The 17138-nt window shown below is 48.4% G+C and overlaps 1 protein-coding gene across 12 annotated transcripts in view; it reads right to left on the bottom strand.

Moving 5' to 3' along the window:
• Positions 1 to 17138, bottom strand: part of ERI3 (ERI1 exoribonuclease family member 3) — a 132969-nt gene that overhangs the window by 81420 nt on the left and 34411 nt on the right. For 11 of the 12 annotated variants that reach the window (XR_009452000.1, XM_059689906.1, XM_059689898.1 and 8 more), the window contains 2 exons: positions 12424 to 12483; positions 8214 to 8305 (listed from right to left, as the gene is read on the bottom strand). Coding sequence is in view for 10 of the 12 variants with exons in the window: in XM_059689906.1 (XP_059545889.1) it covers positions 8214 to 8305; positions 12424 to 12483 (152 nt within the window). In the remaining 2 variants the exon portion in view is untranslated. Of the gene's footprint in view, positions 1 to 8213; positions 8306 to 9232; positions 9318 to 12423; positions 12484 to 17138 lie in introns of those variants that run through there. The other variant, XR_009452001.1, reaches the window with a different exon arrangement.

Raw genomic sequence — 17138 nt, forward strand, 5'->3', positions numbered from 1 at the left:
GGATGGTGAAGCCATGGCCCCAGCTGTTTCTGAGGCTCTCTGAGCAGCCTGTCTGTCAAATTCTGCCACAGAGCATAGAACCAGACTTCCAAAGACTGCTCTGAGGAGTCACAGACACAAGACCAATCTGTCTTCTTGACAACCCGGGCAGAGACTGGCTGAGTTTCCCCAACTCTGGGCTACAACAAAGGTCTCAGCGACGACAGCCCCTGCTGCCAGCAAAGAGGAGGCGATGAGATCCTCACAGATGGTCAAGGGGAGCTCCAGATGCAAATCCAGGGACCAGAACCTAGGCAGCAGCACTCTCCTCAGGATCAGTTAAGCAGTAAAGAGCCACCCTGTCAGCAGCTCTCCAGCAGACTGAAGCATGAGGCTCCCACTGCCAAAACATCTCAAAGCCTGATTATTTACTATACAAATATCTTTATTTTTAATTTTTTAATTTTTTAAAAGTGTGTTTTTATTTATTTCAAAGAGAGGAAGGGAGCATGAGAGAGAGATAGAAACATCAGTCACGAGGGAAAATCATTGATCGGCTGCCTCTGGCACCACCCCCTACTGGGGATCGCACCTGCAACCTGGGCATGTGCCCTGACCGGAAATCAAACTGTGACCTCCTGTTTTATGGGTCGATGCTCAAGCACTGAGCTACACCGTTTGGGCACAAATATCTTTATCTTTTATTGGGATTTTAACTGAGACAAACTTCCATTCCAGGGATTAATCACTGAAATTCTTTGACCCTCTAACACTTTCCCAGGAGGTGAGATGAGGCTGCCACTGGAGTTTCACCCTTCAGCCAACAAGTGCCCAGAAGGTGGAACATCAGAGGCTCTGTCTGCCAGGGAGACAACGAGCATCTCCCCCAGTGTCCCTGTAGACCCAAAGTCCTCCCAGAGCAGATCAACTTCCACAAACTCAGACTCTGAGGGAAAGAAGCAAGATGAGTTGCCTGTTGACCTGTAGTGCCAGGGACACGGAGAAGAGTGGAAGGGAACACAGGTAGGAAACCAGGAGCCTGCTCAGCCTCCACAGAAACCTGCTCTTGCCCTAGGGCCTGTCCACGAGAAACAGATAGTCCCCGGCCAAGCCCATAACCAGGAGCCCCTTTATACCAGTTCCAGGCCCCAAGACTTGTGCAGGTGGGGGGGGGGGGGGAGAGGGTCTCATGCCTTTGTGAGGATGCTGGCCCCCAGGCATGTGAGCGCTCAGGTGGAGGCGGGGCACACCTCGCTCCTCCAAGCTCACGAACTCTCGGCCCAAGGAGCTGTCAGGCTAACGAGGCTACCCCACCACCACTCCATCTGAGCGTGTGGCAGGCTGTACCGCACGACTGGCTTCAGGTGGCTTTTCTTTAATTAATGGCATCCCAGGCTCTGCAGGGAGCTTCACCCCACAATGAATGGCCCTCTCTCATTAGAGGCAAGCCTGCCATGATGTATTCAGGGTGAGGGCCAGGATTCATTTCCCTGTCTGTGGGTTGGGGATGGGAGGGAGAGGAGAGGCAGCAGGGACAGATTTATATCGAGTGACTTGGATTAGCTGCAGCTGAAACATGACCCCATCAACTCAAGCTGCCTTCTTGGGGCTAACCCGATGCACCTTTGCTGACGAGAGGGCTCTAGGGAAGCTGAAGGGAGGGCAGAAGGTCTGGTTCTTGTTCTCTCTGGGCTTTGGCTGCAGCTCAAAGGCCCAGAATTCCTACACAACCTCCAGAAATCCCCCCCCCCCCCAAAACACGCACACACTCTGTGTGCACTGGGAGCCTGGCCTGACTGAGCCTCTTCATGGCCAGGAAGCTGACCCATTGGCCTCAGAGCTATAGGACTGAGGCTTTGACCATGGCTGTCAGCTGGCTCTCCCGCCTTCTGTAGAAAATACCCTCGCTCCCTACCTCAGAGGAGTCCCCAGTGTGGTAATGCCCCACATCTGCTGTCCGGACAGGACCCACGTATGTTCTGACACAGTGCCTCTCAGACCTCAAGCCACTCAGCACCAGGGAAAATGAGTCTGAGACAAAAACATACTGTCAGCCATCAACTCACTATGGTGATCCATTTGGCTGAACCCCACCTCCAGGGTGGGGAGATTCTGGGCAATACCACTCTCCTCCTCTCAATCTCCACCTGGTACCATCTCACAGGATCATGAGACTGAGCAGGGAAACTGGGGTCTTGTAGGCAAAAAGGAAAACTTGGGCCTACGGTTGTTCATGTCTCTACTGTACTTCTCACAGCCTCAGAAAGAAGGCCACCTGCGCTCTGCTGGCCAAACAGGTGGCTCTAGGCCTAGGTAGGTTCAGGCTGGGGGCAAACAGCACATAGCCCTGTAAACTCCCCCTGCAAATCCCACTAAACCTGACATTCAGTTTTGCTTGTGCTTGGGAGAAAAATCATACCTCAGCGCCGGCCCTCTATCCATTCTCAGCCCTCTCAGAATGCCCAATTCACTAAGAGAGCTGGTTCTTGTTCTCTCACCTGCCCTGCCAGCCAATCAGAAGGTTGCTTTGCAGGCCTGCTGTGTCCCTAGGAGGGCCAGGGCATAATGCCTATCATCTGTACACACACCCACTCCATGTCATCCGCGCTTCTCCCAGGCCCTCATGGGGAAGCATGCATATACCCTTCCTTCTCTACTCAGAAAGAGATGTAGCTCAGTTCCGCTTTGCTAAGCCCTATTTGGCAATGTGTCTAAACACATGCAAACTTAATTAGTTCAGGAGGAGAGCCCAAGCGCTTGCAGTGACAGATAAAAGTATCAGGAAATGAGACAAGTCAGGACTGCCAGGGAGTTCTTACTCAAGCCCCTTCCCCCAGCAGGTTGCTAATCATAACTCAGTGCTGGGACCCCCTGGCACACCCATGAGCAAGGGGCAAGGCTCTCATGGGCTTAGTGACATGATAAGAAGCCCCGCATGCTCAGAGGCTCCACCTCCGCATCCTTTCAAACATACCGAGTGCCCAAAGCAATACTTTTCAAGATTTTCTTATTTATTTTTAGAGAGAGAGGAAGGGAGAGTAAAAGAGGTGGGAAGAGAGAGAGAGAGAGAGAGAGAGAGAGAGAGAGAGAGAGAGAGATATGTGAGAGTGGAATATCAACCGGTTGCCTCCTGCAAGCCCCCTACTGGGGATCGAGCCCACAACCCTAGCATATGCCCTGACCGGGAATCAAACGGGCAACCTTCCAGTGCACAGGAAGATGCCGAACCAACTGAGCTGCACCAGCCAGGGCCTGGCAGTGGTTTTCTTAAAACAGATCTGAGGATTCATTCATTTGTAGCTCTGGAAGGAGGCTCTCAGTCCAAATTGCCCCACCACACCTCCTGGCCAACCATGCCCCCACATCAAAATGAACTAACAACCCAGACCTCCACCAACCCCAGACCAGGTACCAGCAGCCAAAAAAAAAATCAGAGAATATCCCAAGGCTCTGCCACTCAGTGCAAACAAAGGAGAGGGTGTTAAGCAGGGGTGTGACACAATCTGCTGGAAAAGAAGCAAGACTGGAATGAAAAAAGACTAATTAAAAGACATTTAATAAGCCACAAAGAATACTGTGACCTTAACTAGGGCAGTGGAAATGGGGATGGAAAGAAGGTAATGACTCTGAGAAAGCTCTGGGAGGAAGACTCAATAGGATTTGGCAATTAATTGGTTATGGCCAGAGAAAGGAATCAAGGATGATTCTCAGGCTTCTGACAGAGCTACTGAGTTGCCATCTGAGGGAATGTTGGAGGTCTAGTGTTGAGAGAAAGATAAGCCTTGAGCTTTTAGGGGCCTGTGGACATGTAGGTGGGGACAGAGAATAGGAGCTGGATATGAAGGTTTGGAGTTCAGATGGCAGATGGAACAGTATCTTTTCTCCAGTGGGATCTCTGTTGCCATGTCAGTTTCCATTTCTCAGTTGCAGAAAAGATGATAAGACATCAGCATACAGAGGATACTTGAAGCTACGGCAAAAGGTGAGCTCACTCTGGTAAGTGTGAGTGTGCAGAATAAAAAGAAAAGACAGCCAGAACAGAGATCAAAGAAATACCAATATTTACGAAACAAAATTTAAGAAAAAAGGAAAAAGCATCCATAAGACACTGAGAAGGAAAAGCCAGAGGAAAGGAAGACACAGAAAAGTAAAGATAAAGAGCATTTCAAGAAGGATGAAGTGGTCAACTCAGCTGAATGATGCCAAGAAGTCCCAACCTTTTGCCTATATCCTACACTTCCCCCCAACACACACACAGGACGGTCACTGTCCCACAGTTCTCTCCCAGTGTGTGGTTCCATCACTATGGGACTTCACTCCAGGTGACTGTAGCTCTTCAATAGTGTTGGCCACTTGATTGCAGCCCTGAGGGCACCCTCAATAGTCCCCTGAGTGCATGTCCCCCAAATAAAGTTGAGCAATCTGAACAAGTATCTTTGATCTCCACTTCCTGAAACCTGAAGTGTTCCAGGTCCACAACTGCACAGGCACCATCAGAAAGGTGTGGTATGCACCCTCATGAGGAAGGCAGCCCAGCACTGACACTTTCAATTCCAGAGTTGAGGCTGAGCTAGATGAGGGTCCTTGCAGCGGCTCTGAGCAGCCCTAGACTCTGCTCCACCAGAGCTGAGTCTGATTACCTGGATCCTCTCCAAAGGTCCTCTTCCCAGACTACACTGAGGGCCAGGCCTTCCTCGTGGCAGCTCTTCCCTACCCCCTCCATTCTCACCCTCAACCCTACCCTTCTCTCTTCCTGACCTGCCCCCCTTCTCAGACTCACAGGCCACTGGGAAAGACTCTGGTCTAGCTTCTTGGCCACTCTGAGCTGTTCAGTTGGTGAATCCAGATCTTCAAGCTACAGGCTAAAATCTGAGTTCCTCAATGGTGGCACTCCCCACTCTGCACGGGTCCTACCCTCCCACCATGCCAAAGATGGAACCCCTTTATAGAGACATTCCTGCCTAGGTAAGAAGAGAAGAGAGAAAACTGGTGAAAGAACGTTAAACCCCATTAGGAGCTTCAGGTAGTGAGAGCCAGCTACCAGGGACCAATGCCAGAACAAGTGCTGTATCTTAAACGTGTTTAGAAAGAAAATTAAATCAGCACTTACTAAATTAACACCTGCCTAAGCAGGAACTGCGACTACAGCATCAAAGCCCACATAAACCTGAAGTATCACCTCATCCAGTTTTGACAAAAGATGGACACAAAATGATTTTGTCAGGATGGGAGATTTCTTTTCTCCGGTGGGATTTCTGCTGCCACTTCAGTTCCCATTTCTCAGTGCTTCACTAATCAGGCCCTTTCCAACAAAAGTGACGTGACGCTGGTTGGGGGAAGCGGGGGCTGGGAGAGAGGGAGGACAGCAGTGAGGAGCCATGTCTCTGGGAAACCAGAGTGGGAAATGGAAATTTTTCCTGAATTCCTTAGAGTTAGTTAAATCTGAAAATGGATGTCAAAATAAGAAGTCAGCCACATACTAACAAGTTGTGGGTGTCAGTCTAACACCACCCTTGTCAGGCTCATCATCAGCCTTTACCAGGCGCATGACAAGGGGAGGGCTCTGACGAGCCATCTGACGAGGGGTTCCAGGAACGCGGATAAGCTGTGCGCCGTCACGCAGCACTACTTAGGTTTCCTCTCTGGCTGTTTTTATTTTGTTACACATTTAATTAAGAGCCTTCCCAGCAGTTATGCGGAGTCCTGCTTCTAAAAGGCAGCACAGTGCTCTCCTCCCCCAACCCCTGCCACCTGACATCTGCTTCCTCCTGCATACTCATTCAGAACTTCATGGCTTTCCCAATCCAAACCCAAGCCAGCGCCCCAAGTCTGCCCAACCCCTTTTTTCTTTTTGGACGTTATATGGTCTCAGAATTCAATTCTGCCTAGCTATGAGTCTTTACCAATTTGAGCCTCAGCTTTTAATTTTGTTTTGTGTGTTCGTTTCAGCTTTAAAGGGATACTACCTCCTAACCAGGGAAGGTAGGAGGACTGAATGACATATGGTTATGTACTCATGAAAATGTGGTTCCCTTTCATAGATGCTTAGATTGAACAACCCAATCCCCAAACTTGATCACACCTTGCTGATTACATCATTTCTTGTGAAGATATAGAGCAGCTTCTGGAGTCACCTAAATCTGCCAGGGCCCACCATGCCAAGGGCTGAACTGCTACTGCACGCCAAAGTGGGCCAGACTCCAAGCCTAGGGGGCCCAGGCACATAGTCCCCAACTTCATGCCCAGGAACATTTTCATATACACATACAGGACGGGGCAAAAGTAGCTGTTCGTATTGTGAGAACATGAAACACAGAGTTTATTCCTGTATTGTTATTTATTAATTACTGTATTATTTTCCACACGAATAGCTGTAAACCTACTTCTGCCCCACCCTGTGTATGTACATGCCACAAAAGATTCTGAAATGTGGGTTGTGTGACATGAACGTGCCAAAGACCACTAGAAAACCACTAGAGGAGTGGGAGCCCCGGGAGGCTACCTGGAAGAACCAGGCCTCTGGACTGGACCACAGGAGCCTCAGAAGTCTGGTATTAGCCTGCACTCTGCCCGACCCCAAACAGCTTCTCCTGTGCTATGGAGCTCCACTAAGTCCTTCTCTGCTTCAAGTGCTCAAAGCTGCCAGGACACCTTAAACAAGAACAACAGCCTTCCTCTTCCTTTCTCCATGGAGCCCGCCTCTGATTCATACCAGCCCCGCCTGTATAATTTCCCTGACTGATGAATGTCATCGGGGAGCACCAAGATCCCCTGGCGCTCTGGGAGCTGTGTGTGCAAACCTGGAGGTGTGCAGCCAGTGTGTGTACATGAACTAAGAATGTGGGAGATGAGGTGTGTGGGTGTTTATGTGACCTGGGCTTGTTTTTTTCCCTCCTGTCTCACCTAGAGAGTTGGTATCCAATTGCAGGCCTGACACCCACCAAGCTGGGTGCATAACTTTGCCTCAATGCCCAGTATCCAAAAGGCATAAAAAGGACCTTGGTGAGAAAATGATGCCTAATTTGGTAGGAAATATCACTCCAGAACCGCTACTCCCAACTCCCCACCAATACCCCATGCTATGCTCAAAAGCATAGGTGCATGCGCGTGTATGGTTGTATATAAACACACACACACACACACACACACACACACACACACACACACACAATGCTTGCCGCCACCATCAGTCACAAAGAACACAGAGTTATCGATTCTATCAATCCTCAGCAAACAATGCCCCTCCCACCTCCACCCCACTTTAGTTCCCTGGGGGCTGTCTGAAGCCAGGTATCCATGAGGACAGACAAGACACAGAAGTGTCTGCCCAGCAAAGGAACCAGTTTTGTCTTCCAGGATCAGAGACAAAGGAGGAAAAGCAATGGGACAAAGGAGAGCAGAGGAGACTGGTGACTTGGGCAGCTTCCTAGAAGCAGCCCTCTCTCATTCTACACTTGGCTCTCAGTTGAATCATCAGGGCCTAGTATCCCAGATAAGGCAAAAAAAAAAAAAAAAAAAGAGGATAACACAGTATAATGGTTATGAGAAAGGGCCCTGGAGATAGGTTGCCTGGGTTTGAATCCTGGCTCTGTGTGTCTTGGGCAAGTTACTTAACCTTTGTTCTCTAATCTTCTCATCTATAAAAATAGAAATAAGAGTACCTATAGTTATAAAATGAGTTACTATTTCTAATGCACTTAGACTAATAATCACTATGCATCTGGTTAAAAAGGAAAAACCCTCTTTGCCCTGGCCTTTGTGTTCAGTGGTTAGAGCACTGGTCCGCAAACCAAAGGGTTCTGGGTTCAATTCCTGGCCAAGGGCACGCACGTACTTGGGTTGCAGGTTCAATCCCTGGCCCTGGTTGGGGTGCATGTGGGAGGCAACCAATCAATATATCTCTCTCACATCTATGTTTCTCTCTCATTCTCTCCCTTCCACTTTCCAAAAATCAATGGAAAAAATATCCTTGGGCGAGGATTAACAAAAATACATACATACATACATACATACATACATACATACCCTCTTTTAACTACTTCCTTCCAGGGCAATGACATGTAGCCCTGCAACTGAAGGGCTGTCCTAAGTAGTGACACTTGGCAAAAACAGCTGTCCCAGAGGCAGGCAGGGCTCCCAGCCCTCTTCTTATCCTGGAAGCCCCCCAAATCCGGGGAAGAACTGGTCCCACAGATCCCAAGCCCTGCCAGCAAAGTTGCCCCTCTCATACTCACATAATTTTTAAGTCCCAGTCTCCACAGGTGACAAAAATTGACTTGACGTTTGGATCTAACAGGCCTTCCTTCGCCATCCACTCATCGACCCTCTGAAAAGTACACAACAAGAATAGATGAGATTTTTCTTTCCCCTCCGCCCTGAGTACATGAAGAGCCACAACAGTGAAACGCAGATAAGCTGCTTGTAATCAGAGCAGGAGAAAATTGTAATCTTATCCAACCATGGCTCTGCTCTGGGCTCTCAGCCTTGGCTGGGAACTATAGAGGCACTTGCAGGACAATCCCTATGGGAAAATCCCACAAGACGAAGTGTTGGGGGGAGAGGTAATGGGGGTTTCTCCACACCCCTGTTACTTACCCTAGACAGGATAAGGACAGATCCCAGTAGGTCAATCCAAATACCTTTGGTCCTCAAAGGCAGAGTATAGCATAGACATGGGCTGTCCTGGGCCATGAGAACAGGCTGGATCCCCAAGCAGGGACTCCAATCCACAGGTTCATTCATTCACTTATTCATTTGACCCTCCCACCAAATGTTTATTAACCAAACTTATGAATTTGGTTATTCCCCAAGTAAGGTGAAGTTAATTTCCACCATGACTCTAGCAGAAGACCCTTTGCTGGGTGGAAGCAAGCTCATTATCGGCCCCAAATTTGCTATCTCTCCTCTCCTCATCGATGATTAAAATTCAGAAATTCTTTTGAAGGCTGAGCACAATTCCTAGGTAGGGAAAGAAATTGCTCCTAAACACACTTTTGAGTCTAGTTCTCCCTTCATCCCTTTCATGGGTTTTATTATTTGCACTCACACTGGAAGTACAAATACTAAAGTTTGTATATAATGACAGAATTATTATGAAGAATTCATGAAGCATCACCTATTTTTCAGACGATCCCAAGCATGGGGCAGCAGATCATACCACTGCTCCACTCACACAGGAGGATCATTTTTAAAGGCTTTATGGCACAGTAGTTAGAAATGCAGGATTGAAAGTCAGACACATATGGGTTCTAACCTTGGCTCTTCAATATCCTGGCTGTGTCATTGATGGGAAGTCGTTTAAAAGTCATTTAACCCCTCTGAACTTCAGTTTCCTTCGTCTGTAAAATGAGGTAGGATGACTCCCCTTACAGATTGCTTTGAAGAATTAAATGTAATAATGTATTTAAGTGCTTACTACAAAATAGACAGTAGGCTAAGAAGGGGAGAGAGGCAGATCATCATAATACAATGTAATAGATGCAGTAATAAAGAAGTGACCAGAACGCTACTGGACCAAAAGAAGGAAGTGCTAACTCTACCATTTACAGAGAAAGGAGTCAGAAAGATTTCAGAAAGAAGATAATTGAGCCTGGCCATTGTGGCTCGGTGGTTAAGCACTGATCCATGTACCAAGAGGTCACCGGTTCGATTCCCAGTCAGGGCACATGCCCAGGTTGCAGGCTCAATCCCCAGTAGGAGGCATGCAGGAGGCAGCCAATAGATGATGTTTCTCTCTCATTGATGTTTCTATCTCTCTATCCCTCTCCCTTCCTCTCTCTCTAAAAAAATCAATAAAAACATATTAAAAAAAGAGAAGATACTTGAATTAGGGGTTTGGTGCTTGACAGGGTGGAACAGAGAAAAGGATACTAAAGGCAGAGGCACATGCCCAGTCATTGTGTATTTGAGAAGCAATTATCTGTTTAATGTCAGCCTTCCTCACCAGACTATAAGCACCATGAAGGCAGGGACTCTTATCTGTCTTATTCACTATGGTAATCTCTAACCCAGATATTTTCAAATTGAAATATGAGTAGGGAGTAATGTGACCACAGTCCACAGTCTATAGAAAGGAGGAACAGGAATTGAGGCTGGACACTAGGTTAGGACAGAGCTCCTCCAGCTACCCAAGGTCTAAAGGAACCCAGCCTGAGCCTACTTAGAACATCTAAGTCAGATGGACAGATGGATGGGTTGATGGGTGGATTATGGATGGTAAATAGATGAGTGGATGGGTGGGGCATGAATGTGTGGATGGCTATGTGGATGGATGGATGGGTTTACAGGAGCCTAGAAAGTCTATCCCTTGACCCTGTCTTGGGATGAGGGAATGACCACCACTCACTCCTGTATCCTCTCTCTCCCTGCTGGCTCTAATGGCTCCAGGCTGGACAGGGGAGGTGGGAAGAGATGGCCAGGCCAAATGAGCTAAATGAAGGAAAAAAATAAAAAGAACAAATGAGGCAGGCAAACACCTAGCTAACTACCTGCTCAGGGCCTAGTTAAGACAAAAAGTTAGCTCCTTAGCTCTATAACCAGCAGAGCCAGGTCTGGTCTCCTTATCTTGACAGAGACTCCCTATTCAGGCTGATGCCAGAAATCTTCCCTCTTCCCCACAAAGTATGCTGAAGTAGCAGAAAGAGCTTTCTGGGGGAGACTCAGAATCCTCTGAGCGTTCCTCTCCAGGGCTGGCCTCCTGAAGATACATCTCCCCCTCAACTGGCACCATTGACAGAAAAAAATCTCTTAACCCCACCACCCCTGGTTTGGTGATGGCCCAGAACAAGCATCTTCCTCCCAAGACCCCAACCAAACAGAGACGTTCCAGGGACAAGCTGCCTGTGTTTTCTCCTCCCTCAGGAGCCAGGCCCTATCTGGGGATGCAGGCTGTGCCAGGGGAAGGATAGGTCCCTTCTTTCTCCTTGACTCTGGGGGGCCCCTCAGTCATAAGAGTGAATCTTCTGTCAAAAAAAGAGGAACAAACCCTCGCTGGTTTGGCTCAGTGGATAGAGAGTCAGCCTGAGGACTGAAGGGTCCCGGGTTCGATTCCAGTCAAGGGCACATTCCTGGGTTGGAGCTCGAACTCCAGTAGGGGACGTGCAGAACGCAGCCAATCAATGATTCTCTCATATTGATGTTTCTATCTCTCTCTCCCTCTCCCTTCCTCTCTGAAATCAATAAAAAAAAAAATATATATATATATATATATATATAAATAAAAAGAGGGACAATAGGGTTGGAAGACACCTCAGAGCTCATCTTCTCCTAGCCTTCTGCAGGTACCCTAATCCTCTCCTTGCCCAGAACCTGACTGGTCACAGAGCCTGGGCTTGCACACTGTCAGGGACAAGAAGCACTCTGCCACTGGCTGAGCCAAAACCTGGCTCCCTGGCTCTGGTTCCATCCTGGGGAGTCCCAGGAAATTCAGTCTGCACTCTCTCCCCTGTGGGACAGGCCCCCTTGGCTAAATAAACAGCTCTTTCTCCCTCTCCTGTCACCACCCTCTTATCTCTATGCTAACTACCTCCAATGCAGATGTGCCCTGCTCTTCCCCAGATAGTCTGCTTTCTCCTGTGCTCTGACAGGGGCTCAGCTTTGGGTGCTTTGGTCTTAAAGAGAAATAAAGCACCCAAGGAAATCTTCTCTCTGCTCCCTCGAGAGAAGGGAGTGGGTGTGGGACCTGGGAGAGGGACAGTCTCCCTCTCTGAAAACCCCCAGGCAGAGGGGGCTGGGAGACAAGCTGAGGCAGAGCACTGCCCTTCCTCCTCTTAGGCTGGAGCACAAGAAGCTGCATCCTAACCTTTACCAGCTCCCCGAGGAGAACATCCTAGAAGTGTGGTCTCTGCCAAGGGTTCTAAAGCCTTTAATTTGATTTTCCTCACACAGGCAATTGTTGTAATTATTCTGATTAGGAATCATTACCCAGTACAGCCTCTGCACCCGACAGGCACAATGCGTCCAGCAGCAAGCTGCAGTGGGGCAGGCGGGCCCAGCCGCACCTCCTGGAGGAGCCGACAGCAAACAAAAGCCATCGATGGGGAGTTCTGGGTGAGTTAATGAAGTGCTCACATGCCACAAGAAGCCAACACTAAAGCTAAACAAAAACACCTCCAGTCCCCGGGGCCAGTCCCACAGTGCCACAGCTCAGCTCAGCTCCTCCCCAACCTGCCCAGCGCAGGCTGGCCAGCACTGGAAGGGGTGGGGGCTCTCTGCCAGCCTCCTGGCAGCACTCGGACATCTTGTCAGTAACCCTGACGGGAACAGCTGGAGATGACAGATCAATGGTTCAATACCCTCAACAGCATGTCACTGATGTGACAGCAAATGTTATTCTAATCAAGCCATAATCATAGTCAAATTACACAGCTACATTTTCAGGAGGGGAGGGAGAGAAAGGCAGCAGGAAGGGATCAGAGGTCAGGAATTAAAGGTCATTCAACCTACCTCCAGCACTTGCTGCAGGCTGGGCTGACCATCCACCATGGCTTGAATAATCCCGGTGAGCTGCAAGGAAAGATAAAGAGCCAATGAGTGGAAAACTTGAAGCTGGAGTTTCTGTTTTTCCTTTCCTTTCTGTTTTTATCCTTCTACTGTAAAGAACTCTGACCTGCACTGCTTTAGGCTGGGAACCTGATAGAAGCCTTGGGAATCAGGTCCTAGGACACACTGTAAACTTCCCAACAACACCCTGCCCTGAAATAGATACACATCTACCCTCTGATCACAGGGTATGTCTCATACCTGTTTCAGCTTTCATTTGTAAGAGAGAAAAAAAGATTTTACGTGTCTTTTGTGTTCCATAGGCTCAATAACTCCCCACAAATTTCAGTCTAAAGTAAATCACCTCCAAGCTTCACAGAAGCTCCTGTCGGACTTAGGGAATAACCACATAGGACAGGCACACTTCGTTTCAAGTCCACCCCTTCTCTAGGCCTCGATGTCCAGCATTTCCCCACCTAACACCAGTGAAGGGCCAGAGAGTCCCAGAGGCTCCACCCTTCCCCTGTATGCCTGGAGCCTCAATACCAACTAGCCAAGCAGGAAACAGGCACCTTTAACTGATGGGGAAACTCAGGCAAAAAGGCCTAAGGTACAAACCTGGTCTAGAGAATTTCTGACTCACAGGCCTATGCTCAACCCAGGGCAGGCTTAGGTTAAACAAGCTTGTTGCTTTATTTTGTTGTGTTTTGTTTTGTAGTGAAAAAATCCCTCAAGCACAGACTAGAACATATCGCTTCCAGGATCTGAGGCAGGAGGTCCCCATCCACAGAACAGGACTCAGCTGGAGATCACCATGCCCACTGTGCCCCTGGCTACTTCCAGAGACAGTAGCATCGAAGGTTTGCTTGGAAACTTATTTTTTTAAGTGTTGGGGGTGCAGATTAAACTCCAATTAAACTATAATTACATTTAATGAATACCAAATACCCAACTCACAGGAACCGCTGGCACTAAGAGGGAAGGTTATTTTCTCATAGTGACTTACATGGAATGGTAATACACACCTTTCAGGGAAGAAATTTTCATTTTAAGAACGCTGAGTTCCTCTAGGTGGGTTTCTGTAGTTCATCAAGTCATTATTAGGTGGTATTTTAAGGAAGTGTAAGGACACAGCCACTCTATTTTATATTCCAGAAACTGTTTTTATATTAATCTGTATTTTAATTGGGTAACAGCTGCTGCCTACAGACTTCCCATGGTCTAAAAGGAAAATAAATTAGAAAGATTAACTACACTGTTGTTTCAAAAGGCTTTAACCCACAGCATGCCCACCCGGCTGGCACCTCCACACCCTTTCCTTGCTTGGGAGACCAGAGAATTGCCCAGCAGAGGGAGGGCTGAGCCAAGGAGAAGAACAGATGGTCTACTGAGGGCTGGGGGCAGGGAGGAGACGAGCCAGGGTCAGCAGCTTTAATTCTGGAGTGCTAAGACTCCTCTGATTTAGTCAACCACTATTCATGGAGAGCCTACACCATGCTGGGCCCCATTCTAGGAACTAGGGAGTCAGCAGTAAAGAAAAACATGAAAACCTTCATTGGATCTGTGTTCTTTTTGGCAGCTCTTTCCTATGCCCAGCCCCGCTACCACCCAGAGCATGTACACCTTCCAGAGCCACACACTGAGCAGGCAGTGGCCATGTGCCTCAGCACGCAGGGGCCAGAGTCCAGAGTGGACTTGTTACCAACTCCAGCTCCATATCCAGATGACTACCACCCATGTACCCACACTGCCCTTTCTGGCCCAGCTTCTCTTCTGCTTAGTTCTCCCAGGGCCGAGCTATATCCCCAAGCTCGGAGCTCTGGGTCAGGACTATCCTGGAGGAGGGCCCACATCCATTCTTATTTCTTGGAAAGCTCCAGGGTCTGCGGGCCAGTCTCATATCTGGTCTGAGTTTCTGGGACAAGGGAGGGCTACTCCTTCTCTTGGCTGCCACCAAGGGTCACTCAGATGAGCTCAATGCCAAAGGCTTCCAGACACACAGGAAACCAATGGCACCCTTGCCAAGAACCCTCCCTCCTTGGAGATGGAACTCAGGTCAGCATCTGTACACCCCAGAAGCACCTGCTCTGGGCCCTAGGGAAATCCCTGGCTTGGGAAAGAAAAATCACTCTACCAAAAAGGAAAACCAGGGCGCTCTCTGTGGGAGCTTCACCACAGACCAGGCCTCCTCTTTCCACCGTGGAGGTGGGGTGGGGCGCCAGGGTCCCGGGGCTTTCTCACACTCCTCTGCGGTGGTCAGTAATCCTAGAATTACCAGCTTGGGAGGAACCCAGTGAGCTCAGCTCCCTCTCTCTCCATGCTACCCATGCCACACTGGTGGTCCAGCAAGACACAGCTTACAGCTGACTGCCTAAAGGGCTGGACTCAACCCCCAGAGACACAGAGGCTTGAGCTCTTGGTTCAACTAGAGGCAGGCTTCCAGGGGGAGGCCTCATTCCCCTGTATTATCAATTCCTCCAAGGATGGACTGCTATCTTTTCAGCTCTGCCAAGGCACTGGCTGAAGAGGGAGTGAAATTAAGAAAGTTGGTCCCTCTACCTGATACTGACAACCAGTAAGACACCTGTAAGACTTATTCCACAAGCTATGACAGAGAGAGACAGGAGAAAATAACTACTGGGAATTTCTACCTTAGGCATAACTTAAATCTTTCATGCCACAGTTTAAGCTCATTTCCACTTGGGTTAATATATATTTGTAAAAAGCTTTCGCATCCTCACAACGAAAGGTACTAGAGCAAAGCCAAGTATTATTAGGCTGAGAACCAGAGCTCACAGGCTAAACTGAGCTCAGAGACCTTAACCACTTAAAGCAGGAGGTGAGAGGAAGAATTAATGTGTGTTCTGTGGCTCCTTTCACTGAGGGATTACAGATTAACTCCCGCTTCTCCAGACTTGGAAACCACAAGGCGAGGGGCTTTTGACCCTGACTGATAACATGGCTGGTTACTGAGATCCCCTACCCACACAAGGGCTTTGTCCAGGAATGAGCTGGCTTCATCACAAACACTAGCAACTACAGGAAGCAGCACAAGACACTTGGTGCCAATAGTATGTCAGCATCCAGCACTTTCTCCTTTCACAGTTTATCTCCAACACAATCGTATTCTGACACCAAGACAGTTTGTTGATTACATAAGCACTTGTCTCTGGTGTGCAATCTGATAATCAGACCCACTCTTTCTCCTCAGACAAAAAGACCAATAAATCTCACCCTTTATAAGTACAGGTGAAAGACAAAGCCCTTTACTGGCATTTAGCAAAATGGGTATTTTTCTAGTTTTTTTTTCCCCCACAACAATGACAATGACAAAAAAGACTGCCCATGTCAGGGACTGTGTGGCAGTCAGCTGCTGGAGACAGAGATCTGATGAGCTGGAGCAGATTCTAGAGGTGGTAGGGATAGGGCTTGGGAAGGAATGAAACACATCCCATCCTATCCCTGTCAGAACCATGTCTCCAGGCTACCAACTGAAAGTAAGAAAGGACCTCAAAAAGGCCAGTAACATGTTCATTACACAGAGCAGTAAGAGTGTCTGTATGTGGGCTACAGACTCACCCAAAGCAGAATCCCTCTTCCTCCTGCCAGCACTGAGCCTATCTCCTTCCCCCCAGCACAAGCATGTGCTCATGTGTGTACTCATGTGTCATTTGTGTGTACACACACGCGCGCCTCTTCCTCCTGCTAGCACTGAGCCTATCTCCTTCCCCTCAGCACAAGCATGTGCTCATGTGTGTACTCATGTGTCATTTGTGTGTACACACACACACGCCAGAGTTCTTAAGAACTTGTGCAAGAGAGAAAATTCTACCAGAGGAGCTGCTTAGGCACAACCAGGAGCTTTGGAATTGTTCCTCACACTTACTAATGAAAGGGTCCCTCTAGCTGGAAAGGCCATTACTGTCAGGTTGGATGAGGTCTGAGAACAATGGCCCCCATCCTGTGTCCATGCCTCTCTCTGCATAGCAGTTCCATATGGTATGGAGACAGGGCAATATTTAGATGATCCAAGGTTTTCCAAAGACTTTACTTCTCAAAAGAGCAAGTCAGCAGTACAGTTACTCTAGGAGAGGCAAGGTGTGGTCGAATAACTCCTTGACAATATTAATCCATTTAAGGAACATGTATTAAGTGTTTGCTTGGTACCGGGCCCTAATGATGGGACAAAGATGGATCAGATCTAGTTTCTGCTCACTGAGTTTAGTGGGGAGACAAGATAAATAATTACAGTATAATGGAAATGATCAGTGTTATGTTGGGGTGAACACAACCCAGCCTTCCCAGAGAAGGTGACCCTGAGCAGAGTCTTAGGGGACAAGCAGGGCTGGGGGAGGAGAGAGGGAGCATCACCCAGGCAAAGGACCATCATGTGCAGAGGTAGATTGTGAGAGGGTGACGTTTGGATGAGGGAAGTGAAGGGAAGATGAAGCAGGGAGATATGAGGCTGGACAGAAAGGCAGCGACCCGGTCAGGGAGAGTTTTGAGCTCTGGAAGCCTGGCCACACTTTCATACTCACAACAAGGATCTCCCAACACCACCATGCCTGCTACCATCCAAATTATATATGTATGTCCTTGAGTGAAACTTTCTAGAAATTTTCATCATAGTCCAACAATCCCTCCCCACTTAAAAAAAAAAAAAAGCAGCAGCCCTACTC

This window comes from Myotis daubentonii, chromosome 3 (assembly GCF_963259705.1).
Source record: "Myotis daubentonii chromosome 3, mMyoDau2.1, whole genome shotgun sequence".
In the NCBI taxonomy this organism is placed as follows: Eukaryota; Metazoa; Chordata; class Mammalia; order Chiroptera; family Vespertilionidae; genus Myotis; species Myotis daubentonii.